The 27,708-nt window shown below is 43.9% G+C and overlaps 1 protein-coding gene across 2 annotated transcripts in view; it reads right to left on the minus strand.

The window, feature by feature from the left end:
* The window catches only part of VPS13A (vacuolar protein sorting 13 homolog A), a 320,730-nt gene that overhangs the window by 222,359 nt on the left and 70,663 nt on the right, over window positions 1–27,708 (minus strand). For both annotated transcript variants that reach the window (XM_069763032.1, XM_069763023.1), the window contains exons 12-15: window positions 25,473–25,579; window positions 22,720–22,891; window positions 7,710–7,772; window positions 6,724–6,856 (exon numbers count right to left, since the gene is read on the minus strand). In XM_069763032.1, the coding sequence (XP_069619133.1) occupies window positions 6,724–6,856; window positions 7,710–7,772; window positions 22,720–22,891; window positions 25,473–25,579 (475 nt within the window). The remainder of the gene's footprint in view (window positions 1–6,723; window positions 6,857–7,709; window positions 7,773–22,719; window positions 22,892–25,472; window positions 25,580–27,708) is intronic.

Here is a 27,708-nt window from a genome sequence, read left to right on the forward strand (position 1 = left end):
AATTCACGATTACCAACATAATAGTTACGCTCAGCAGGCGAAAACTTTCTAGAAAAGAAAGCACATGGCTTCATCACCGAGCCATCAGAACTTCTTTGCGACAAAACAGCCCCTGCTCCAATCTCAGAAGCATCAACCTCAACCTGAAACGGAAGCGAAACATCTGGCTGGCACAACACAGGGGCAGAAGAAAAACGATGCTTCAACTCCTGAAAAGCCTCTACAGCCGCAGAAGACCAATTGACCACATCAGCACCCTTCTTGGTCAAATCAGTCAACGGTTTAGCAACACTAGAAAAATTAGCGATGAAGCGCCGATAAAAATTAGCAAAGCCCAGGAACTTCTGCAGGCTCTTCACAGATGTCGGTTGAGTCCAATCGTAAATGGCCTGGACTTTAACAGGGTCCATCTCGATAGTAGAAGGGGAAAAAATGAACCCCAAAAATGAAACCTTCTGAACTCCAAAGAGACACTTTGACCCCTTCACAAACAAGGAATTTGCACGAAGGACCTGGAACACCATTCTGACCTGCTTCACATGAGACTCCCAATCATCCGAAAAGACCAAAATATCATCCCAATACACAATCAGGAATTTATCCAGGTACTCTCGGAAGATGTCATGCATAAAGGACTGAAATACTGATGGAGCATTGGAAAGCCCGAATGGCATAACCAGGTACTCAAAATGGCCCTCGGGCGTATTAAATGCTGTTTTCCATTCATCGCCTTGTTTAATACGCACAAGATTATACGCCCCTCGAAGATCTATCTTGGTGAACCAACTAGCCCCTTTAATACGAGCAAACAAATCAGACAGCAATGGCAAAGGATACTGAAATTTGACTAATTTTAATAAGAAGGCGGTAATCAATGCAAGGTCTCAAAGAACCATCCTTCTTGGCCACAAAAAAGAACCCTGCTCCTAACGGTGATGACGACGGGCGAATATGGCCTTTCTCCAAGGATTCCTTTATATAACTCCGCATAGCGGCGTGTTCTGGCACAGATAAATTGAACAATCGGCCCTTAGGAAACTTACTACCAGGAATCAAATTAATTGCACAATCGCAATCCCTATGAGGAGTGTCATGATTCCAATGGCAGGGAATCACAAAAGGACAAGCACCAACGAGCTCTAGGGTGATGGAACCTGAGCTGACCGCGACCCTAAACCTGAACACACAAATAACAATAGCCGGGGAACGTGCCTACGTTGATCCTAGACGTCTCGCACCAGCCGAAGATCTAACTTCCCCTATTAGAAGAAACACAGACCTCTCTTGCCTCCAGAGAAATACCCCACAAAAATAGCAGCCCCCCACATATAATGACGGTGAAATGAGAGGAAGGAACATACACAGTATGAAAACAGATTCAGCAAAATGAGGCCCGCTAAAACTAGATAGCAGAGGATACAAAAGTAAACTGCGCGGTCAGCAAAAAACCCTTCAAAAAACCATCCTGTAATTACTTGAACTCATGTTCCAACTCATGGAACATGAGGAGCAATTACAGCCCGCTAGAGCAACCAGCAACAAAGAAACAATTATATGCAAGCTGGACAAGACAAAAATAAAGCAAAACGTGGAACAAGAAAATCAAAAACTTAGCTAGTCCTGAAGACTACTGAAGCCAGAAGCTGAGGTAACAAAACACTCTGATAACCTTGATAGCCGGCGGGGAAATGACAAGAAAGCCCGGATAAATAGGAAACTCCCAAATCCTAATAGAACAGGTGGACACCAGAGACAGCAGAACACAATTCACCCAGTACCATCAGTAACCACCAGAGGGAGCCCAAAAACAGAACTCACAACAGAGGAGGTAGGGCACTGGCTTTGGGCTCATCAAATACATCCCGATAATCCGACAAAAACTCTGGAACTTCAGAAGTAGTGGAAGATGAAATAGACAAAAATGGAACATCACCATGTACCCCCTGGCAACCCCAGCTGGACACAGACATAGATTTCCAGTCCAATACTGGATTATGAACCTGTAGCCATGGCAACCCCAAAACGACCAAATCATGCAGATTATCCAACACCAGAAAGCGGATATCCTCCTGATGTGCAGGAGCCATGCACATGGTCAAGTGGGTCCAATACTGAGGCTTATTCTTGGCCAAAGGCGTAGCATCAATTCCTCTCAATGGAATAGGATACTGCAAGGGCTCCAAGAAAAAACCACAGCGCCTAGCATACTCCAAGTCCATCAAATTCAGGGCAGCGCCTGAATCCACAAATGCCATAACAGAATAGGATGACAAAGAGCAAATCAAAGTAACAGACAATAGAAATTTAGACTGTACCGTACCAATGGTGGCAGACCTAGCGAACCGCTTAGTGCGCTTATGACAATCGGAGATAGCATGAGTGGATTCACCACAGTAAAAACACAGCCCATTCCGACGTCTGTGTTCTTGCCGTTCAGCTCTGGTCAAAGTCCTATCACATTGCATAGGCTCAGGCCCATGCTCAGATAGTACCGCCAAATGGTGAACAGCTTTACGCTCACGCAAGCGTCGATCGATCTGAATGGCCAAGGACATAGACTCATTCAGACCAGCAGGCATGGGAAACCCCACCATGACATCCTTAAGGGCTTCAGAGAGACCCTTTCTGAAGATTGCTGCCAGGGCGCATTCATTCCACTGAGTGAGCACAGACCACTTTCTAAACTTCTGACAATATATCTCCGCTTCATCCTGACCCTGACACAGAGCCGGCAAGATTTTCTCTGCCTGATCCACTGAATTAGGTTCGTCATAAAGCAATCCAAGTGCCAGGAAAATCGCATCAACATCACGCAATGCCGGATCTCCTGGCGCAAGGGAAAATGCCCAGTCTTGAGGGTCCCCACGTAACAAAGAAATAATGATCTTTACTTGTTGAACAGGGACACCTGAGGAGCGAGGTTTCAAGGCAAGAAACAATTTACAATTATTTTTAAAATTCAAGAACTTGGATCTATCACCAAAAAACAAATCAGGAATAGGTATCTTAGGCTCTGACATCGGATTCTGAACCACAAAATCTTGAATGTTTTGTATCGTTGTAGTGAGATTATCCATCCAAGAGGACAGACCTTGAATGTCCATGTTTACACCAGTGTCCTGAACCACCCAGAGGTAAAGGGGAAAATTGAGACAAAACACACTGCAAAGAAAAAAAAATGGTCTCAGAACTTCTCTTATCCCTCTATTGAGATGCATTAGTACTTTGGGCCACCTGTACTGTTATGACCTGGTGGTCAAGACAATAATGGACCTGGTGGTTAAGAGCACACGGAATGACCTGATAGTTACTGATAATAAAGGACGAGCTCTGGGACGTGGGAACTCTGCTGACCGCAATCCCTAAACCTATCAACCACACTAGAAATAGCCGTAGATTGCGCCTAACGCTCCCTATGCAACTCGGCACAGCCCAAGAAACTAGCTAGCCCCGAAGATAGGAAAACAAAGCCTACCTTGCCTCAGAGAAATTTCCCAAAGGAAAAGGCAGCCCCCCACATATAATGACTGTGAGTAAAGATAAAAATACAAACACAGAGATGAAATAGATTAAGCAAAGTGAGGGCCGACTTACTGAACAGACCGAGGATAGGAAAGGTTACTTTGCAGTCAGCACAAAAACCTACAAAAAGACCACGCAGAGGGCGCAAAAAGACCCTCCGCACCGACTCACGGTGCGGAGGCGCTCCCTCTGCGTCCCAGAGCTTCCATCAAGCAAGACAACAAATTAAATAGCAAGCTGGACAGAAAAATAGCAAACCAAAGAAATACAAGCTGGAACTTAGCTTCTGATGGGAAGACAGGTCACAAGAACAATCCAGGAGTGAACTAGACCAATACTGAAACATTGACAGGTGGCGTGGAGCAAAGATCTAAGTGGAGTTAAATAGAGCAGCAGCTAACGAATTAACCTTGTCACCTGTGAAAGGAAACTCAGAAACACCCACCAGAGGAAGTCCATGGACAGAACCAGCCGAAGTACCATTCATGACCACAGGAGGGAGCCCGACAACAGAATTCACAACACTGACCACTCTACTGGACCTCCGGCAATACACTGTGGGAGCAATTACCTCCTGTCAGTGTATCACTGAGCTGCCGTTAGAGTTCACAGGAGTTCATCAGCTGATCAGCTCCGTGCACTCACTTAAGGCACTACTGTACCTCTGTGTGAGAACATTCCCATGCAGCGGTGCCGTAAGTGAGAGCACCGGAGCTGATCTGCTGATGAACTCCGGTGAACTCTCACAGCGGTTCAGTGATACACTGCAGGAGCGATTACCTCCTGTCAGTGTATAGCTGGCAGCTGGGTGAGATCGACGTGGGACACTCGGTATTAAATGGACTAAGGCGGAAAGGTGAGTATATGTTGGTTTATTATTTTTGATTGTTTGCAGGAGACACGGGCATCGGGGATTAGGAGTCCGGTGAGTATGTATTTTGTATGTGAATATGTAAATATTTTGTTTTTTTTACAATTGAATACAGGCGCCGGATGATGAGACTATTCTCCCATCATCATCTCATGCTATCTCTGTTATATTTGACAAAAGACATAGCCAGATGGGAGTAGTAGTCGCATCAGACGACGCCTGGGTACACACGTCGCACACACAGACAGACAGACACACACAGACAGACACACACACATATTCTCCGCCCACACACTTTTCCTCCTTCTGACATTATTTCCATTGACAAATGGCAGCGTTTTTGGCAGCAAATACGCAAACTTTCCTACACCTGCGTTTTTGCTTCAGATTTGACTGACTCAATTGAAGTCAGAGTCAAAAACTGCAGAAACGCAAAAAGAATTGACATGCTGCAGAAAAAAAAAACGCTGCAAATACGGACGGAAATTTACAGATAATGTGCACAACACTTCAGGAATGTCATTGCATTTTTGGACTATTTAGGCGTGTAAAAAACGCTGCGAAAACACATTAAAAATGCATCGTGTGCACATAGCCTTAGTGAACATGGTAAAAAAAAAAAAAAATACACACAATTATGGAATTGCACTTTTTTTTGCAATTTCACTGCAGCTGAAATTTTTTTTCACCCATTTTCCAGTACACGATATGTTAAAACCAATGGCGTCTTTCAGCAGTACAACTTGTCCCGCCTAAAACAAGCCCTGGCCATATTGATTGAAAAATTAAAAAAAAAAAGTTATGGCTCTGGGAAGAAGGGGAGCAAAATGGAAATTCAAAAGCTAAAATACCCCTGGTTGTTAAGAGGTTAACACCATTATTACTAGTTTTCACATCTAGTCTACTGCTTAAAATGCATAAAACGTAGAGGGTAGGGAAATGCTAAGCACAGGTCATGAATAGGCATGGGCATTTTCCATATCTAGCTTTAATATAATGTCACTGTATGAAGAATTTTTAATCTCATTTTATAGAGGTCGTTGTTTTACTGCTTTTTTTATGATTGGATTAAGTCCACTGCATATACACAGAATTAAAAAGATGAAATTCTGGCTGCCTATAGCTAACACTGCCGTTCCATAAAAGATAACAGAAAAGCTTGACAGAATCCCTAAAAGAGGTTCACAATGTAAATCAGTTTGTATCTGTGTTAAATACAATAGCTACAATATTATATATTGCATTGTTTAACCCCTTTCTGGTATTGGACGTACTATTCCGTCCGTGACCTGGGACTTAATTCCCATGGACGGAATAGTACGTCCAATACGATCAGCCGTGCTCCCGATTCTCACAGCTGACACCCAAGCACTAAATGTCTGGAGCGGTCACGTACCGCTCCCAACACTTTAACCCCCGGGACACTGTGATCAAACATGATCGCACTGTTCCGAAGCTGGCAGAGAGGCTGTCAGCCCCTCTGCCTTTGGATCGGAGATCCCGCGTAATGACGTGGGTTCCTGATCGTTCCCATGGTAATCAGATGTCGTTATGATGATATCCGGGCTACCAGAGCTGAGAGACTTCCTGTCATGCGCAGTGCATGTCAGGAAGTCTCTACGGTTAGTGTGCAGGGATTGCAGCGCTGGCAGCTTCTATAGAATGCAGATCTGCGTGCTATGGAAACGATCAGCCTGCACAAAATGAGTGTCCCATAGTGGGACACAGTGTAAAAGTTAGAATGAAATTAATTTTTTTTTACATTGTAAAAATATTTCAACAAATAGGGGTTTAGGGGTGTGTCGGATTTAGGGGTGTGTCGGGTTTAGGGGTGTGTTGGGTTTAGGGGTGTGGTTAGGGTTGGGATTACAGTTAGGGGGTGTGCTCGGGTTAGGGTTGGGATTAGGGTTAGGGGTGTGTTTGGGTTAGGGTTCGAGTTAGAATTGGGGGGTTTTCACTGTTTAGGCACATCAGGGGCTCTCCAAACACGACATGGCATCCGATCTCAATTCCAGTCAATTGTGCATTGAAAGAGTAAAATAGTGCTCCTTCCCTTCCGAGCTCTGCCGTGTGCCGAAACAGTGGTTTACCCCAACACATGGGGTATAGGCATACTCAGGACAAATTGCACAACAACTTTTGGGGTCGAACCTATGGGGCGTTCTTGTGTAGAAGGGGCTTAGGAGAGCCGAGACAACAGCAGTGGCTACAGTGCTATTAACCATTTACATACCAATGTCAATTTCTGGATGCGGCTTTTAAATGGAGCGACCAGCTGTTACCATGGTGGCCAGTCGAGAGGATTACACACACGTATGAAGTGCACTTACTTCCAGATTTTGCTTCTTCCTGTTTCTCTGGGTTACTGCCGGACCAACCCCACATCCAACCAAACCATCCTTTTGAGCTACTGTCCTCATCTTTAACTCCTGGTCTGAATATCTTAAGTCCAGCTTTGGTTGCCTAAAGGGTTAAAAGATAGGGCTAACCAATGCTTTTATATTCATGCTCCTTTTACATGAAAATGGATTAATCCATACAACAATAACATTAAATATAAGAAAAATACAAGAAAAAGATACCGTATATACTCGTGTATAAGCTGAGATTTTCAGCACATTTTTTGTGCTGAAAGTGCCCCTCTCGGTTTACACATGAGTCATGGTCCAGAAAACCAGCGGGGGAGGGGGAGCTGGTGGCTGTAGCACAGTGACAGCTGCAGTCACCGGCTTCCAGAAGACATCAATACTCACCCTCCCTCACTACATCTCCGTCTCTCTGTTTCTCTGTCCCGGCAAGGCAGCTTCTTGCTGTGCCGAGCGGTCACGTGGTACCACTCTTTAAGGTAATGAATATGGACACGACTCCACTCCCATAGGCGTGGAGCGAATATTTATGACCTTAATGAGCGGTAGCACGTGACAGCTCAGCACAGGAAGCAGCCACACTGGGACAGAGATGCAGGGACGTTCAGCGACAGTGCAAGGAGGGTAAGTATGACGGAGGACTGGGAAGCCCAGCCAAGCATACAAGGATGGGAGGGGGGAGCCGAGCCATGCATACAAGGATGGGGTGGGGGAGCCGAACCATGCATACAAGATGGGACCGGGGGAGCCATGCATACAACATGGGGAACCACACAGAGCAGGACAGGACGGGGGAGCCACACATAGCAGGACAAGGATGAGGGGACAATACATACCCGGCTTATACTCGAGTCAATAAGCTTACCCAGTTTTCCGTGGCAAAATTAGGTGCCTCGGCTTATACTCGGGTCAGCTAATACTCAAGTATATACGGTACATAGTAGTCTTACCTCCACTTCCGCCTGTTGTCTTGCTAGTGTAATGCAAAAGATATCCAGAGTTACTTCATGCTCCTGAAACATGGAGATTTCACAAATGAAACACTCAACTATTTCGAAGACAAATATCCCATAGCTAACCGAAAATTTCAAGCTATACTAAGGCTTTGCTCACTTTTCCTCAGTTCTGGCCTCCTACCTTATATCAGATTTTTGTGTTATTTATGCAATGTTTTTTTTTTTTTTTACATAGCACAATCTGTATTAAAAATAAAAAAATAGAAATTTTCACACTAGCCAATGGGGCTTCTTAAACTGCTATTTCCTTTTGATTCAGGAAATAATACGTGTATATAGCCACAATAGTCAGATTCTAACATTAAGAGCCTTTCTCTCTTGTAGTCAATGAGAACTACAAAAACAACTGAGAACGCAGTCTTGGTTATTGAAAATCCTCTTTGCCTTTAATGGACAGAATATTGCATATCCTGGGCAAGTGCTTCGCTAATATTCCTTTTCATCTTGGATGCAACAGGCTGTTTTACTTGGCACCTACAACCCTAAAGGCGCATTTCACAGATTGTTTTTTGCGGGACAAGTTGATGTTTTTATTGGTTCTATTGATGGGCACATATTTTTTCATCGCTTTCTATTCCAATTTTTGGGAGGCATTATGAACAAAGACCAGCAGTTCAGGAACTGATTTTTTTTATCCCATTCCTGATGTGGTAAAATAGATAAGGCAGCTTTATACTTTAACCCCTTTACTCCCAAGGTTTGCACGTTAATGACCGGGCCAATTTTTACAATTCTGACCACTGTCACTTTATGAGGTTATAACTCTGGAACGCTTCAACGGATCCCGGTGATTCTGACAATGTCTTCTCATGACATATTGTACTTCATGATAGTGGTAAAATTTCTTTGACATTACCTGCGCTTATTTGTGGGGAAAAAACAGAAATTTGGCAAAAATTTCACAATTTCACAATTTTCCAACTTTTAATTTTTATGCAATTAAATCACAGAGATATGTCACACAAAATACTTAATAAGTAACATTTCCCACATGTCTACTTTACATCAGCACAATTTTTTTGTTAGGGAGTTATAAGGGTTAAAAGTTGACCAGCAATTTCTCATTTTTACAACACCATTTTTTTTTAGGGACCACATCACATTTGAAGTCATTTTGAGGGGTCTATATGATAAAAAAATAACCAAGAGTCACACCATTCTAAAAACTGCACCCCTCACGGTGCTCAAAACCACATTCAAGAAGTTTATTAACCCTTCAGGTGTTTCACAGGAATTTTTGGAATGTTTAAATAAAAATGAACATTTAACTTTTTTTTCACAAAAAATTTACTTCAGCTCCAATTTGTTTTATTTTACCAAGGGTAATAGGAGAAAATGGACCCCAAAAGTTGTTGTACAATTTGTCCAGAGTACGCTGATACCCCATATGTGGGTGTAAACCATTGTTTGGGCGCATGGCAGAGCTCGGAAGGGAAGGAGCGCCATTTGACTTTTCAATGCAAAATTGACTGGAATTGAGATGGGACGCCATGTTGCGTTTGGAGAGCCCCTAATGTGCCTAAACATTGAAACCCCCCACAAATGACACCATTTTGGAAAGTAGACCCCTTAAGGAACTTATCTAGATGTGTGGTGAGCACTTTGACCCACCAAGTGCTTCATAGAAATTTATAAGGCAGAGCCGTAAAAATAAAAAAATCATATTTTTTCACAAAAATGATCTTTTTGCCCCCAATTTTTTATTTTCCCAAGGGTAAGAGAGGAAATTAGACCACAAAAGTTGTTGTGCAATTTGTCCTGAGTACGCTGATACCCCATATGTGGGGGGGGGAGCACTGTTTGGGCGCATGGCAGAGCTCGGAAGGGAAGGAGCGCCATTTGGAATACAGACTTAGATGGATGGGTCTGCAGGCGTCACGTTGCATTTGCAGAGCCCCTGATGTACCCAAACAGTAGAAACCCCCCACAAGAGACCCCATATTGGAAACTAGACCCCCCAAGGAACTTATCTAGATGTGTTGTGAGAACTTTGAACCCCCAAGTGTTTCACTGCAGTTTACAACGCAGAGCCGCGAAAATAAAAAAAAATCTTATTTTTCCCCACAAAAATGATTTTTAGCCCCCCACATTTTTATTTTCCCAAGGATAACAAGAGAACTTGGACACCAAAAGTTGTTGTCCAATTTGTCCTGAGTACGCTGATACCCGATATGTTGGGGTAAACCCCTGTTTGGGCGCACCGGAGAGCTCGGAAGGGAAGGAGCACTGTTTTATTTTTTCAACGCAGAATTGGCTGGAATTGAGATCGGACGCCATGTCGCGTTTGGAGAGCCCCTGATGTGCCTGAACAGTGGAAACTCCCCAATTCTACCTGAAACCCTAGCACACCCCTAACCCTAATCCCAACGGTAACCCTAACCACACCCCTAACCCTGACACACCCCTAATTCTAATCCCAACTCTAATCCCAACCGTAAATATAATCCAAACCCTAACCCTAACTTGAGCCCCAACCCTAACCCTAACTTTAGCCCCAACCCTAAAACTTTAGCTCCAACCCTAACCCCAACCCTAACCCCAACCTAACCCTAGCCCCAACCCTAGCCCCAACCCTAGCCCCAACCCTAACCCTAGCCCCAACCCTAACCCTAGCCCCAACCCTAACCCTAGCCCTGATGGGAAAATGGAAATAAATACATTTTTTTAATTTTATTATTTTTCCCTAACTAAGGGGGTGATGAAGGGGGGTTTGATTTAATTTTATAGCGTTTTTTATATCAGATTTTTATGATTGGCAGCCGTCACACACTAAAATACGCTTTTTTTAAAGCAAAAAAGTTTTTGCATCTCCACATTTTGAGACCTATAATTTTTCCATATTTTGGTCCACAGAGTCATGTGAGGTCTTGTTTTTTGCGGGACGAGTTGACGTTTTTATTGGTAACATTTTTGGACACGTGACAGTTTTTGATCATTTTTTATTCCGATTTTTGTGAGGCAGAATGACCAAAAACCAGCTATTCATGAATTTCTTTTGGGGGAGGCGTTTATACCGTTCCGCGTTTGGTAAAGTGGATGAAGCAGTTTTATTCGTCAGGTCAGTACGATTACAGCGATACCTCATTTATATCATTTTTTTATGTTTTGGCGCTTTTATACGATAAAAGCTATTTTATAGAAAAAATAATTATTTTGGCATCGCTTTATTCTCAGGACTATAACTTTTTTATTTTTTTGCTTATTATGCTTTGTGGCGGCTCGTTTTTTGCGGGACAAGATGACGTTTTCAGCGGTATCATGGTTATTTATATTTGTCTTTTTGATTGCGTGTTATTCCACTTTTTGTTCGGTGGTATGATAATAAAGCGTTGTTTTTTGGCTCTTTTTTTTTCTTACGGTGTTCACTGAAGGGGTTAACTACTGGGACAGTTTTATAGGTCGGGTCGTTACGCACGCGGCGATACTAAATATGTGTACATTTATTGTTTTTTTTGTGTTTTTTTTTTAGATAAAGAAATGTATTTATGGGAATAATATATTTTTTTTTTTATTTATTTAGTAATTTTTTTTATTTATTTTTTTACACATGTGGAAATTTTTTTTTTTTTTTACTTTTTTACTTTGTCCAAGGGAGGAACATCACAGATCGCCGATCTTACAGTTTGCACAGCACTCTGTAAGATCGGCAATCTCACTGACATCGCTGCAGGCTTACAGAGCTGCAGGCGACCCGGAAGTACTCCCTGCAGGACCCGGATGCAGCCCCGCGGCCATTTTGGATCCGGGGACTGCAGGGAGAAGACACTCGGTACACGGTGAGTACATCACCGTGTACCGATCGTCTCAGGGAAGCACGCAGGGAGCCCCCTCCCTGCGCGATGCTTCCCTGTACCGCCGGCACATCGCGATCATGTTTGATCGCGGTGTGCCGGGGGTTAATGTGCCGGGAGCGGTCTGTGACCGCTCCTGGCACATATTGCCGGATGTCAGCTGCGATAGTCAGCTGACACCCGGCCGCGCTCCCCCCGTGAGCGCGGCCGATCGCATATGACGTACTATCCCGTCACTGGGAATTAAGTCCCAGGTCACCTGGATGGGATAGTACGTCATATGGGATTAAGGGGTTAACCTTTGTCAGGCTGCATAATTTTACAACGTTAACAGGCTGCAGAGGTACAATTGTACCTTCACATATACCTCCACTGTGATATTTGGCCAATATATTCTGAACCAAAACTGCAGAGATGTCACGAAATTTTAGCCCTCTACGGCTTTTCGAAAAAAAGGTATTGCAATTTTAAAACGGAATAGTTACAATTGTACCTAGTCAGCCAGTTAAAATAATAATTTGTTTTCTTGTGTCTTTGTGACATAGGACTTGAATTTTGTGAGCTACAAGCTTTTTTTTTTTTTTAGTATAAAAATTATAAACAAAAAAAAAAACACATACAGTTGTGTAAAAAAAAAGGTTTGCCCCCTTCCTGATTTCCTATTCTTTTGCATGTTTGTCACATTTAAATGTTCCAGATCACCAAACAAATTTATATATTAAAGAAAAAAAGATGCAGAACTCACCAGCTTGAATTAATGTGAAAAAGTTTGTTATTCCATTCCTTGGGGTTAGAACTAAAATATGTTGTGCAGGTTACAGAGGCATGCAGGGAGAAGCAGAGTGGACAATGACTGTTTCACTTAACATTGCTTCTACAGGTCTAAGGTTGCTATGAGAAGTGGCCATCATCCACTCTGCCTCTCCCTGCATGCCTCTGCAAACCTGTACATTATGTTTAAGTCCTAACCCCAAGGAATGGAAAAAAGGACTTTTTCACATTAATTCAAACTGGTGAGTGTCGCAGATTATTTTCTTCAATATTGCACATTCAAGTACTTTATGCAGAGCACCAAACACTGTTCGATTAGCTGCTGTAGCTCTTCATAAGCAATGTCTATTCATCCTTGGGGTGTGGCCTGAGAGTCCATGTGAGCGGACGTGCGGCTGTGAGCTCCCGCCGCTGTACAGCTTAAAATCCTGCAGAGCCGCTGCTGTTCGGTCCCTGTGGGGGCTTATCGGTGCGGGGAGACTTGTAGAGCCCGGTGGCGCTGAGCGGTAGCGCTTGAACCGGCGAAAATGACAAGGAGACGGCAGAAGGACGCGGGAGCCGGGGAGGCAGGCACAATCCAAGATGGCGCCGACACAAGGGAAAAGGCAGACAAGGAGAACGCCGCATGCAGAAAACGTATGGAGGTTGCAGCAAAGCTCCAGCAGTTTGCGAGAGCGGAGGCCGCAGAGGAGGGAGCCGGAGCTGATACCGAAGAGGAGGAGGAGGAGGAGAGCCCAGCAGGAGAACATGAGGTACAACAGGGGAGAAAGGAGAGTAAAATGGCGGTGGCAGAAGGGGGACCCGAGGAAATGGCGCCAGAAGCTGAGCCTACCCTAAGAGACGTTTTTGCTCTGGTTTCTTCAAGTAAACAGTCTCTGACCTTACAGATACAGGAGGTTAAGGGGGACACAGCCCAGATAAACGCAGCCATGCAGAAGATTGACAAACGTGTGGGGGGGGGGGGTAGAAGAGAGAGTGAGCACTGCAGAAGACCATATAGTGCAGCTGCAAAAAGCAGAGAAAAAGTTCACTCAAGCAATAGCTGAATTGGCGGCAAAAAATGAGGACCTTGAGAATAGGTCCAGAAGAAATAATATCCGCATAGTGGGCATCCCTGAAAAAGCTGAAGGGAGGAATCCAACGGAGTACATTGAAAACTGGCTGTTAGAGACATTTGGAGATATGGCGCTAACAAAAGTGTTCGCGGTAGAGAGAGCGCATAGGGTCCCGCCGAAACCACCTGTCCCTGGAGCGAATCCCCGTACCATGCTTGCCAAAATTCTAAATTATAGAGACAGAGACATTATCCTGAGGAAGGCCAGAGACATGACGGATCTGACAGTTGAAGGCCAAAAGATTGCTATATACCCAGACTATTCTACTTTGGTGCAGAGACAACAGATGATGTTCACGGGTATCAAGAGACGGCTGAGAGAACTGGGAGTGCAGTATTCCATGATGTTTCCAGCAAGACTGAGGGTGGTGGCGTTTGATAAAATTCATTTTTTTCAGAAGCCGGAGGAAGCTACCCAGTGGATCGATATTAATGCTAAAAAGCTGAAAGGAAAAGGAGACAAACTGTGGGAAGAGTCTGATTTTGGTCACTTATTTGTCAAGGGGCATAGAGTCATGTGATTGACAAACCAGGGGGTATGGGTGGTGAAGAAGGGAGTTGGATTATATTCAGTTAAAGTTAAAGGGATGGTGTAATGGATGCTGGGAAGGAGGGAGGAAGGGTAAGCGGCATATTTTAAGTGTATGCAGGTTTCTTGCGGGTGTAAATAATTCTATGTTTGAAATATTTTGAGACATGTTATTTTTCAAATTGTCTGAAATCCTGTTATGTACAGTGGTGGGAGGAGGGTTGGGAAGGTAACGCCAAACGGAGTGTTCGCTATGGGCGATGATGCCCCACTCTTGAAAAGAGGCGGAAAGAAGGGTAGATGTGAGGGGGGATGGGTGGGAGGGGGAGTTGGGATGGGGGGGGGGGGGGGGAGGGTAGTTGGACAGCTTGTGCTCAAAAATGATGATACTTTTAGTAAAGATGAGTCAAGTAATGGGGACCCGTTTTAAAATTTTGAGCTGGAATGTGAGAGGCCTAGGGGAGAAATCCAGACGGGCAGCGTGTTTGCAATATGCAAGAGATCAACGGGCCTCGATGATATGCTTGCTGGAGACGCATTTGGTAAGGGAAAAGGTGGATGTCCTGAATAGAAGGTGGATTCAGAAGGGTTATCATTCTACCTTCTCCACGTATGCAAGAGGAGTCTCAATCTTGGTTCCAGCGGGAGTTCAGTATGAGGAGGAGAAGGTATATGTGGATGTGGAGGGGCAGTACGTACTAATACGATGTATATTGTATGGAGTGATGTTGTGTGTGGCCGCGATGTATATTCCGCCTCCCTACTCTAGCAGGAAAATCAGAGAAGTAATGGAGCGAGTGGAAAGATGGGGACCGACACCGTTAATAATTATCGGAGATCTAAACAACATCTGTGATGATTATTGGGACAAAAATAAGAATACTCAGAATAGGTTGGAGGGACATATAACAACATTTGGCACCTATATACAGGAGATAGGTATGATTGATCTTTGGAGGGTTAGACACGTTGGAGAGAGAGGGTACTCATGTTATTCACCAGCGCATGCCACGCTCTCTAGGATTGATATGGCTCTGGGTAACAGGATTTTGGATACACTGGTTGGGGAGGTGAGATATCTGCCAAGGGCCTTGTCGGACCATAGTCCAATTGAAGTAGAAGTTAGATTGGAGGGGGCTCGCATGCTAAGTGGGAGAGAATGGAAGATTCATCCTAATTGGTTACAGAGCATTGAGTTGGAAAGTATAGGACGGGAGGTGGCGGAATTTTTTCTTTTAAATGATGGAAGTACCGACGCCCTTACAATTTGGGATGCAATGAAGGCGTATTTGAGGGGACTACTGTTTAGGGACATTAGTAGGTGTAAGCGGAGGACGAGAGAGGCAGAAAAAGCGGCAGTTGAGGAGTTGAAGGAAGCAGAAGATGGGATGGCCACACTGGGAACCCCTGAGGCAGAGAGAAGGATGAAAGACGCACAAAATCATTTGGAAAAAATTCTGCTAGGCAAAGCTGAGAGGAAGCGGGATTTCCAAAGGGTGTTGTTTTACCAGGAGGGAGAAACAGTGGGTCACATGCTGTCGGTAGTGGCTGCTGCTCAGAGAGGTTCTTCATATATACACTCTTTGGAATCTGCAAGTGGAGGTAGAATAACGGAAACGCCTGAAATTTTGAGGACCTTCGCGGACTTCTATGCAGATTTGTATTCCTCTCGGGCTGGTAAATTGGTCGAGGACACACTGACTTTCTTGGAGGGTCTGGATTTGCCGAGACTGAATGAGGCAGATAGGGAGAGCCTTGAGGCCCCTATCACTGAGGAGGAATTGAATCGGGCATTGATGTCTATGGCTAATGGGAAGGCACCTGGGGTCGATGGGCTACCCGCTGAGATCTATAAAGGGTTGGCAGAGGTGTTGATTCCTAGATTAAAAATGGTACTGGAGGAAGCTAGGTACTGTGGGCGCTTGCCAGCCTCTATGAGAGAGGCCATAATAGTGGTTATTCCAAAGAAGGATAAGGACTTGGGGAAACCGGAGTCTAACCGCCCAATTTCGTTACTAACTATTGATGTCAAGCTTCTGGCCAAGGTGTTGGCTCTCCGACTCTCTAGTGTTATTACGAGTCTGGTGCATTCGGACCAATCTGGCTTTATGCCTGACAGATCCACGGCGATTAATTTGCGGAGGTTATTTGTAAATATGCAGGTAGAGGCAGATAACGGTGGTCGAAGAGTGATTGTATCGCTGGATGCCCATAAGGCGTTTGACAGTGTTGAGTGGGGATATCTCTGGCAGGTGTTGGAATGTATGGGGTTTGGTCCGCAGTTTGTGGCCTGGATACAGCTGCTGTATTCATCACCGTCGGCTAGAATTAGAGTGAACGGGGAGCTGTCTCAACCTATAGGGCTGGCTAGGGGTACTAGCCGCTCTCACCCCTCCTGTTCGCGCTGGCTGTAGAACCTCTTGCTGCTAAGATTCGGCAGTCTGATAGGGTCCCTGGGTTTAGGTATGGGAAAATAGAGGAAAAAATAGCGTTATACGCGGATGATGTTTTGCTGTTCCTGGCAGATCCAGACGATTCACTAAGAGGGGCCATTGAAATTGTTGAGAGATTTGGTACTGTGTTGGGATTGACAATTAATTGGGATAAGTCGGTTCTTTTTAGGGTGGATGATGTAGGTGAGAATGTGAGTGAGGATGTTGGTGATGAAAGGTTACAGGTGGTTTCTAAATTTAAATACCTTGGAATATATGTTTCGGTGCCAATTGCGGAGTACCTACAGAGGAATTTGGCTCCTGTTATGGGAGTACTCAAGGCGAAGGTAGATGCCTGGCATAGACTACATCTATCGGTCGTCGGTAGGGTAAACCTTATTAAAATGGTCCTGATGCCTAAAATTCTATATGTTCTACATAACGCACCAATTTGGATCCCTCGGGGGAAGTTCAGGCAGATTAATGCCCTCTTTAGAAGTTTGATATGGGGAAGACAATATCCACGTATTAGCCTGGAGACGCTTCAGCGACCTAAGGAGGATGGTGGGTTGGCTTTGCCCAACCCGGAAATATACTTCCTTGCGGCACAGAGCCAGCATTTGAAGGGCTGGGCGTGAGGGGCGTCGTCCAGTGCAGTACAACATCTAATGGAAGAGGTGACGGACCGACGACCGATGGCTAGGTGTTTGGAAGATGGCTCTTTGGGCGCTTTGGGGAAAGTATACCCAACCCTGTTCCTGATTCGTAAACTATGGAATAGACTAAGGCAGATTCGTGGGGTTACAGGGTTGACTAAATTCACACCGATATGGTCTAATAGCAATTTAAAGGAATTTGAGGCTTTGGGAGGACTGATGGAATGGCAGAATAAGGGAATTTGTTTTGTTCACCAGATAATTCAGCAGCAAGCATTGAAGTCCTTTTCTCAATTGCAGGTAGAATTTGGGCTACGGTCCACAGGGGTATATCAGTACGCGCAGATGAGACATGCCTTTAGAGCTCAGAAGAAGAAGGTTGATATCAGAATTCAAGAGGATATTGTGTTGGAGTATGTGTGTGGTGACGGGACTACAAGGGGAGTTATTTCTACTCTGTACAAGGACCTTATGCACACGTTTTTGCTAGATTTCCCTATAAAGGCGAGAGCTAAGTGGGAGAGGGAAGTAGGGCCGATGGAGAATGAAACCTGGGAATCGGTGATGGAGTGGGTTCCGCAACTATCCTTGAGTGAACCATATAGACTCTCGCAGTTATATATTCTGCGTAGAGTATATAAATCTCCGGAAGTGCTATACAAAGCGGGACTGCGTGCCAACTCTGAGTGCCCGAGGTGTGCGAGTGAGAATGCAGGAATATATCATATGATGTGGACGTGTCCTAGGCTAGCTGCTTTTTGGGTGGTGGTTTTGAGCCGGGTTGAAGTAGCGTATAAGTGCAGAGTTCTTAGAGACCCGATAGTATGCGTGCTGGGATATGTGGAAGAAATTGGAGTTGACAATACTTGGAAGATTGCAATTGCTAGGTTACTCTATATGGCAAGGAAAGTAATAGCACGAAATTGGATTAATGCGGAACCACCTGCGAGAAGGGAATTTCTCCAATATGTTCAACATGGTTTAAAATTGGAAAAGGGGGTGTACAAAAAAAGGGGGAGAATAGAAATGTATAATAAGATGTGGTCTCCTTGGCTTGAATTGGATTGAGGAGTATAGACGTCGAGTTTCTTAAGACCTGGATAAGGATAAACTATACGAGGCAGGGAAGGCCTCAGTGGGTGTAGATTGGGTATGAGCTGTCTTAGGGGGGAGGGGGATAGTTGGGGTAATGTTGGGGTGTTTTGAAATACAATAATAAGAAAATGTGTATGTGACATAATGTAATGTTAATGACATCCGGATGTTCTTCTTTATATTGTTAATAAAAATCTATTTAAATAAAAAAAAAATGTCTATTCATCCTTCCAGGGATTTTTTACATATTGACTGGTGCCGTTTTTTTTTTTTTTCCTTGAACATTGCAAATTTACATATTAGACAAAGTTAACATAAGTAAACACAAAATGCAGTCTTTAAATGAAGGTATTTATTATTCAGGGAAAAAGGAATCCAAACCTACAGAGCCAGGTGTTAAAAGGTGATTGCCACCCCCCTCCCCTTTAAAACATAAATTAACTGTGGTTTATCACATCTGTCACGAACCAATATAGTTAGAATCCACTGGACAACACAACTCACACCAACAACGGGATGGAATGTGGAGAGGAAGGCCCTCACAGTAGGGAACAAGGGACGGGGCACCTCCTGAGCTCCAACCTGTGCCTGTCCCTAAACTCCCTTAATGCTTTAAGCGGGTCATACCGCTCATACCGTCTCATGCCTAATCCCTGTTTTTCTCCTCACTATTCCCTGGCTAGTGCACTGGCCGGCAAGGACACTAGCCTCACCACTGCAGATGGTGAACAACACAGGGAGAGGGACAATAACAAGACAGACAAAAAAAGAGAAAATAGAACTTAACACTGTCCCCGCTGAAAGCACCACACAGCTGAGTATACGGCACCAGGACCAAAAACTCCATGAACACGGCAGAAGCACCACTGCAACTAGAGAGCTCTTTACTCCAGGCTTGGTCAACATAGATTACTATATCATCGACAGTTAGCTGATGGGTCATGTGACTTATTAAAGGATGGTGGAAGTGGTCATCACTCACATCAGCTGACTAGCAATCAAAGCGATGCCACGAATACAAAATGAACCATGACAACATCTTTGGGAAGCGGAGTTCAAATTCCCTAGCCACAAACAGGCCTGATTATTGCCACACCTGTTCTCAATCAAGAAATCCCTTAAATAGAACCTGCCTGATAATGTGAAGTAGAACAAAAGCTCCTCAAAAACTAGACAACATGCAGCGATCCAAAGAAATTCGGGAAAAAATAAGAAACAAAATAATTGAGATCTATCTGCCTGGAGAAGGTTATTAAGCCATTTGTAAAGCTTTGGGACTCCAGCGAAAGCCATTATCCACAAATGGCGAAAACATGGAACAGTAGTGAACCTTCCCAGGAGTGGCTGGCCGACCAAAGTTACCCCGAGAGCGCAGCGACAACTCATCAAATAGGTTGCAAAAGAACCCACAACAACATCCAAAGAGCTGAAGGCCTCAATTGCCTCAGCTAAGGTCAGTGTTCATGACTGAAAGAGATTTGGCAAAAATAGCCTGCAGGGTAGAGTTCCAAGTTGAAAACCACTGCTGAGCAATAAGAACATAAAGGCTCATCTCAGTTTTGCTAGAAAACATTTTGGCAATCCTCAAGACTTTTAAAGGAATACTCTGTGGACGGACGAGACAAAAGTTGAACTTTTTGAAAAGTATATGTACATTACATCTGGCATTGAAGTAACACAGCATTTCAGAAAATTTCATACCAACAGTAAAATTTGGTGGCGGTAGTGTGGGTCTTGGGCTGTTGTGCTTCTTCATGACCTGGAAGACTTGCTGTGGTAAATGGAACCATGAATTCTCCTGTCTACAAAAATTTCTAAAGGAGAATATCTGGTAATCTGTTCATGACCTCAAGATGAAGCACGTTTATTATGCAGCAGGACAATGATCCAAAACACACCAGCCAGTTCACCTCTGAATGGCTTAAGAAAAACAAAATTAAAATTTTGCAGTGGCCTAGTCAAAGTCCTTAATCTGATTACGATGCTGTGGCATGACCTTAAAAAGGTGGTCCAAGCTCATAAACCCTTCACTGTGGCTGATTTACAGCAATTCGGCGAAAAAGGAGTGGGCAAAAATTCCTCTGTAAAAGTCTCATTGCCAGTTATTACAAACGCTTGATTGCAGGTTTTGTTCCTAAGCCTAAGGGTGGCCCAACCAGTTATTAGGTTTATGGGGGGTGGGCACTTTTTCCTCACAGGGCCCTATAAGTTTTCATTTTTTCCCCCTTAATAATAAAGGCTTTCATTTAAAAAGCTGCATTTTGTCTTTACTTGTGTTATCTTTGCCTAATGTATAAATTTGTTTGGTGATCTGAAACATATAAAGTGAACCGGTCATCAGGATTGTGCCAAGTAAACTACAGACACTGTCAGGTTGGCACTGTTATACTGATTAAAATGATGCCTGGGTTGAAGAACTCCATCTTGTGGTTGTTGATTAATCTTTGTTTTCAGTTTTCAGTTAATGAGATTCTCGTGCTTCGTGGCGGCCCATTCTTTATTTGGCGCTCTCTGTATAACAGTGCCAACAAGACACTGTTTGTAGTTTACTGACGACAATTGTGCTGACACTTTCGCTTTAAGTGTTAAAAACATGCAAAAGAATAGGAAATCAGTAAGGGGGCAAACACTTTCACACAACTGTGTGCTACATGTATAATAACTTAAACCTGAGCTCAATTTTTTTTTGTTTTTTGTTAGTATTTTTGCATTTTGTGCAAGCAAAGGCGTGGTCTCCCTTCTTTGAGCTGGATATTACACTTAAATAGCTTCCCATGGCTGGTGTCCACAGTTCGGGACCCGATCCTTTGTCTGCCCTTATACACATTAAGGTAAATTCTGACACATGGAAATGTTTTTAATATTAGACAGTGTAGGACCATCCCAAACTGGGTCAACCTTGCAGATGGTGGATACCAAGCTATTGCAATGCCCTGCAAATGAGGTATGCGACATAGCTAATCAAAATAACTATACTACATTTCTAATTGGAGGTATTTTCTAATATTATTACACCTACTACATATTGGGATAGGATTTTGGAAATGGGAATATTCATTTAAGGCTTTTCCAGCGTGAACACAGGCCTAGCACATCTATTAAAGCAAGTGTCAAGCATTCACATCCTGCTAGACTGATAAGTTAAATGCCTCCAATACAGTTAAATAAATACTTTAAAAAATACATAAAGCCAATCGCATATACTTTAGAGAAAATGAAATCAAGAGAATATTTAAAGTGTATCTACTATCTAGATTATTACAAGTAAAACATCAATGGTCCAGTCAGGGCCGGCGTGAGCACCCGGCGCACCTGGGCAAATGCCGGGGCCCTAGAGAGAGAGGGGGGCCCACTCACGCTGTCATAGATACAGCTGGGAGAGCAGAGCAGGAGAACATGCTCTCTCCGCCCACAAAGTCACTGCTGGCTGCGTTCTCTTAACCCCTATGTGCCAGCTCTGACACAAGCATCTTCTCACTCAGTCAGTGCAGCCAGGCAGGCACACATAGGGGTTAAGAGAACGCAGCCAGTGTGACATTGTTTGTGGGCGGAGAGAGCACGTTCTCTGCTCTGATCTCCGCCCCTGGCTGGCTGCCGTGCTGCTGAAGTTATGAGGCAGATTCAGGAGGAGCTCCTAGTCCTACCAGTGCCTGAGTGAGTGGCGCTGCTATATACTACGTGGGCTGCGCTGCTATATACTACGTGGGCTGCGCTGCTATATACTACGTGGGTTGCGCTGCTATATACTACGTGGGCTGCGCTGCTATATACTACGTGGGCTGCGCTGCTATATACTACGTGGGCTGCGCTGCTATATACTACGTGGGCTGCGCTATATACTACATGGGCTGCTATATACTACATGGCTGTGTTTATATGCGATCATGAATCGGGGTATGTGTTAAAGGGGGGGCCCACTGAGACTCTTTCGCCCGGGGCCCTCAAAAACCTGGAGCCGGCCCTGGGTCCAGTATGCATTACGCTGTTTGCTCTGCGCCTTATTATTTCTGAAGGTTTCTGTGAGGAGTAGCACAGATAATTAATCTGTGCATAACAGACGGATATTTAACAGACACTCTGTACCATTTAGAGTCACAAGGCAGTTTTTCACTAAATATCTATAAAACAAGTCATAAATTGAGATGGGCTGGGCAAACCCAAATTAAAAGTTTGGGGTTTGTACTGGACAGTGTCCAGTGCTAATCGCCGAACACTGACTTCTCCCAGAAGTCTATTGCAATGTTCAGAGTTCGGAGTGAAAGAGAGAGAAAGAGAGAGAGAGAGAGAGAAAAAAGAGAGAGAAAAAAGAGAGAAAGAAAGAGAAAGATAGAAAAATAGAGATAGAGAGAAAGATAGAAAGAGAGAGAAAGAAAGAGAAAAAGAGAGAGAAAGAGAAAGAAAGAGAAAGAGCAAAATAAAAATTTTGGTTCTCCATTGTTTTCAATGGGGTTCGGGTTCTGTTTCAAGTACAGGTCTAGTCATAAACCTGCAGTGAAATACATTGTAAAATCAGCTATATTTACAAGTTTTGCACAGTATGTTGTCACAAGAATTACCTCTGTCATACGAATAATGTCCTCAGTTGGTTTCTTTGAGGTTATTTTGATTCTGTACAAGTCTTTGTACCTCTTAGTCTGTTGACGGTGCTTCCGAATATGTTTCCATGACCACATATGAACACGAGGCTTTACATTGACTTCAAGGATGCCAGTTATAGCATAATTCCACCTATTCCATTGTCAAGAGAAAGTCATCAGTGTCTTGTAGAAAATGTATTAAAATCAAAGGAATATAAAAATCGGACACTGAGGGGCGGAGTGTAATTCTGCGGTAGCACCGTACGTACGGAGTGAAGAGGCAGTGACCCACAAAGTTCAAACACAAAAGTCTCTTTAATGTGTTACTTCACACAAAGGTGCACAGTATTTTATAGCACACGTCATCAAAGTTCTATATACACAGTTGCATCTAGTCTCAGTGCCAGTTTCATAGCACTACACATCATATGGCTTTTAGATTACAGTCCCTAAACACACCAGACCTCTCCTTGTCCAGTATCCATGGGGCGACCGCACGCCATATTACAATCTCCAAAAACAGCTCCACATGTTGCCGGCACTACACAAGCCAGTCCTCCTCTGACTAGTTCCCGTGGGTGTCCTGCACCGCTGTATCACAAACTCTATACTCACACAGCTGTACACAGCCCAGGATATCCTTCGGATAGCAGCCGGGCACCATATCCACCTGTTTGCAGTCGTTACACATGCCAGTCCTCTTTCGGGCACAGGACATCCACCCCCGGTTCACTTCCGGGCACAGGACTGTCCACATCCGAGACCAGTTACCATGGACGACTTGCATCGATGTATATGCTGCGGGTGCCAAGCTATTCAGCTGCCATAGCTGCTGGCTCTGCTGGCCTGTGCCACTTCACACACACAGCCAGCGTTCTGCAGGCCTCTGCTCTGCACAACAGTACACACCTGACACACCCATACCCCCTTATTGCAGGGTTTTTAACAAAGAAACCTGTGGCTGAACTCGGACCTGAAATCTGTGACTGCCATGCACACCTATGGACTTCGTCCGTCTCCATGCACAACCTGGGGAGAACACAGAGCTACCCCTACCTGTAACACAAGTCACTGCCTCACAGGACATACAAGAAAAAGCATTCATACCACCAATCAATGAAAACCCAACCACAAGTGCCTGATGCTGATCAGTGACCAGTCTGAATCATAAGTCACATATATACACTGCTGCCATTATGGAGTATGTGTATGTCTATAAGCCACAATCACGGTCATTCATTGGACTAGAAACTTGGTCTCCCAATGTTTGTCAGCTTTCCAAACCATTGGCATGAGATTGCAATCCATTACAAAGCACACATAAATTAAAATGTAAGCGCGGCTAACCACTGCCTGATATGCGGGCAGCGCAGTATTTTGTGGCCATAGAAAGTCATTTCCGTTGCAGAAACACTGCATGCATCACTTCTCCCAGACTGTCACACATACCCTATATTATGATTGATACAGCAATGCTCCGTTAATTTTTATTATAATAAAATATGTACTATGTATGATCAGAAACATTATAAATGTAAAAAAAATACAACTGTACGGATGTGAATTGGCTACAAAACCAATATATTCAGAGAATTACAGATATTACTAAATCTGTACATATAATATGATGTAGAAAACAACAAAGATATCCACTGGAAGCAATGCAGATAAGTTGGCACAGAATACTAGACAAATATAAAGTACTCAAAGCTGTCAGCAGTACATTTCTAATGGCCATTATATACTGATTTATAGCAACATTTGTTTTTAGAGTCTTTTATACAATATCTGCTTTAAACATGAACCATATATTACAGAATTACATATCAAAATTTCCCATTTCACAACCATCATCATATTTAGTGATGAGCAAACATGCTCAGATAAGGTGTTATCCCAGCATGCTCATGTGCTGACCGAGTGACTTTGGCGTACTTGAAAAAAATGTTCGAGTGCCCGTGGCTCCATGTATCACGGTTGTTCGACCACGCCATACATGCAGGGATTGTCCGTTTGTTAGGCAATCTCTGCATGTGATGTGGCTGTCGAACATCTGCAGCCCAATACATTTTACAAGCACACCGAAGACAAAAAGGGGAGAAGCCAGCACTGCTTATGGTCAGAACGCAGTACATAAAGTGCACATGCATATATTCATTTTTAACTGTATTTCAAAATGAGACATTTAGCAAACAATTGATCAATTCTTTGATGTGTGGCAGTGTGGAGGTTGGACCTGAAATGTCTATGTCCGGACCTGGTCAACCTTTATCTGCGCTTGCCCTCTTCTGGCGCCATGGGAGTGATTCAGAAATGCTTCAGGTACAGTTTGCAATTAATGTGGTTTTGCTTTGAATACATTCAGGAGGCCGTAATGGCACAGCGAATATAAAAAACGTAGAGTAGGACTGCCCCATTATGAGAATGCCTTGACATGGCGGGGTGGCTCAAAGAATTGATCAATTGTTTGCTAAATGTCTCATTTTGATATACAGCTAGAAATTAATATGTGCATGTGCACTTTATGTATTGCATTCTGACCATAAGCAGCGCTGGCTTCACCCTTTTTTATTTTCAAACTGAGGACACTCGGATACTACCCGAGCAAAGCATGCCCTTTAACACCTTATCCAAGCACGATCGCTCATCACAAATCATATTCTCTCACTTCCCAAACGTGAGTGATCAGGTAAAAAGATTATTACATTGCAATAGGTGCTGCTTTAACTTACCATTCCCTAGCATTATTGTGAACACCAACGTCAGGACGGAATTTCCTATATGGGAGGTTTCTGGACATCAAGTCTAAAGACTCAAGAAGTTCCATAACACTATGGTACTGAAAACAAGAAAGATTAAAAAAAATAAAAAAAAAAAGTTGGTCAATCATCACAGATCATTTAAAGGGTTAGTGTATGTTTGATATAGATAGTGGAGATAGTATTTGTTCTAGAAATAACTATGTAAAACTCCGTCACTTAATATCAAGATCAATATATTCATCCAGAGAAAATATATAATACTATGCTAAATGCTAAAGTCACAAAGGGAAATATTTGGGAGACGATCTTGCTAGTGAGTAAAAATGGTACAAATGGTGGAAAACCTTCCTTCATATACGCTGACACTGACACATGTTAAGTATTAAGCCATAGCTGCTGATTGATAAACTAAAGATGCTGGTCTCTTTTTTTTTTTTATTGCTGGCCTATCCTTTGAGTGAGCCATCAACATCTGATTTGAGAGGGTTGCGAAACCATGCACCCCTGACGATCAGCTGTTACGAGCCTTGGCTGGAAGTTCTTGGGTCCTTCCAGAACACAGTTGTTCTGTCTAAACTATAGTGGCCGGGTACTGCACATCAACCTCTATACCCCAAAATCTGCAGTGCTCGGCCACCGAAACTATAAAAATGATAGAGTCGTAACAGGTGAACCCCACGGATCAGGTATTGATGGCTTAATGTAACGATATTATAAAGGATGAAACATATAAAACTATACATACTTTATGTACAAGAACAGTATGTTTAGGTCAAAATGGATACCAAAGTGGTTGTCTTGGGCTAAAGTATTGATGATCTATCGATTAAGAGAAGTAATCAGTACCAGATAGCTGAGGGTCTGATACTTGGCACCCACAGGTTGGATTATTACTAGGTCCTACTGCTGCCGACCATACCCAGTGAATGATGCCAGAACATCACAGCCAAGTACACCAAGCATTGCACATAAGCAGTTCCTGAAGTCAATAGGAGGCGATACTGCGGTGGGTATGCCAGGTGTCACCCCCATTGATATAAAACTGAACACCTATCCAATATCTTAGCTTAGAGGCCCTGGGCGATGCTAGAAGTCGTGCATTCACAAATATCCTAGACTTTCCTTGTAGAATGTATTTACCTCTGCACCAAATACAGAAAATCTACAAGGCATGAGCTTCCTCTTTAGATGATGTATTGAAGACGTTCATCACGGCTGCCTTTGCTGAGACACACAAATTAGTTTGGGATAGTGAATGTAATTTCTTTGTGAATCCTCTCCAGATGATGAAAATAGGGATTTTTGTGTACTCACCGTAAAATCCTTTTCTCCGAGCCACTATTTGGGGACACAGAACCATGGGTGTTATGCTGCTGTCACTAGGAGGCTGACACTAAGTTGAAACAAAAAAAGTTAGCTCATCCCCTGCAGTATACACCCTCATGCTGGCTTCCAGAGACCCAGTTCAGTGTAAAAGCCTGTGTCGCCTGACCATCTCCAAAAAGTCCGGATGAGAGGTGAACACCCTATGGGACCGCTTGGTTCTTGTAAAAGAAACCGCATGATCCGGAGCCGAATTAGGGTCCTCATCGACCTTTAGCGCATGATTGACAGCTTCAAATGAGAGAATCCACAGTAGCTTGAAAACTCCGGAGAATCCGGGTCCAAGGATGCCTCAGACTCATAATCAGAGTCATGATCGCCGCGAATCCCTAGAGAGGGTGCCCGAAAAGTGGAACTACCAGAGGCTGAATGGCATGAAGAATGCTCAGGAGAGGTAGTGCGGATCCGTTCTTTGGATGTCCGTACCTCCTTCGGGTGAGAGCGGCCACTGCTGGCCGATGATTCCCCTGTAATGGAGGGGTCTTTTAACCCAGTTTGACGAGTGCCCCGCTCCCCAGAGGGGTCATGGAGGGATACAATCGCTTTGGCCAGCGAAGCCATGGATTGTGACAGCTCCGCGGCCCACTCAGGGGGGCTAGATACACAGGGGTCGGTAGCGGCGGAGGGCTCCTGGGCACACTGGGCATCACAGGCTGGGCAGAGAGGGGAGCTTTGAGGCCGAGGGAGAGGAGCCTGGCAGGTGGTACACGCAGTGAAAAGGGTAGTATGTACCTTTGTAGTATGTACCTTTGTAGTCTTCTTAGACTTTGACTGCGACATGATGTACCCCAATATAAGTGAAAAAACACTGCTAGAGGAAGCG

The sequence above is a fragment of the Ranitomeya imitator genome, chromosome 1, assembly GCF_032444005.1.
Source record: "Ranitomeya imitator isolate aRanImi1 chromosome 1, aRanImi1.pri, whole genome shotgun sequence".
Taxonomy (NCBI): Eukaryota; Metazoa; Chordata; class Amphibia; order Anura; family Dendrobatidae; genus Ranitomeya; species Ranitomeya imitator.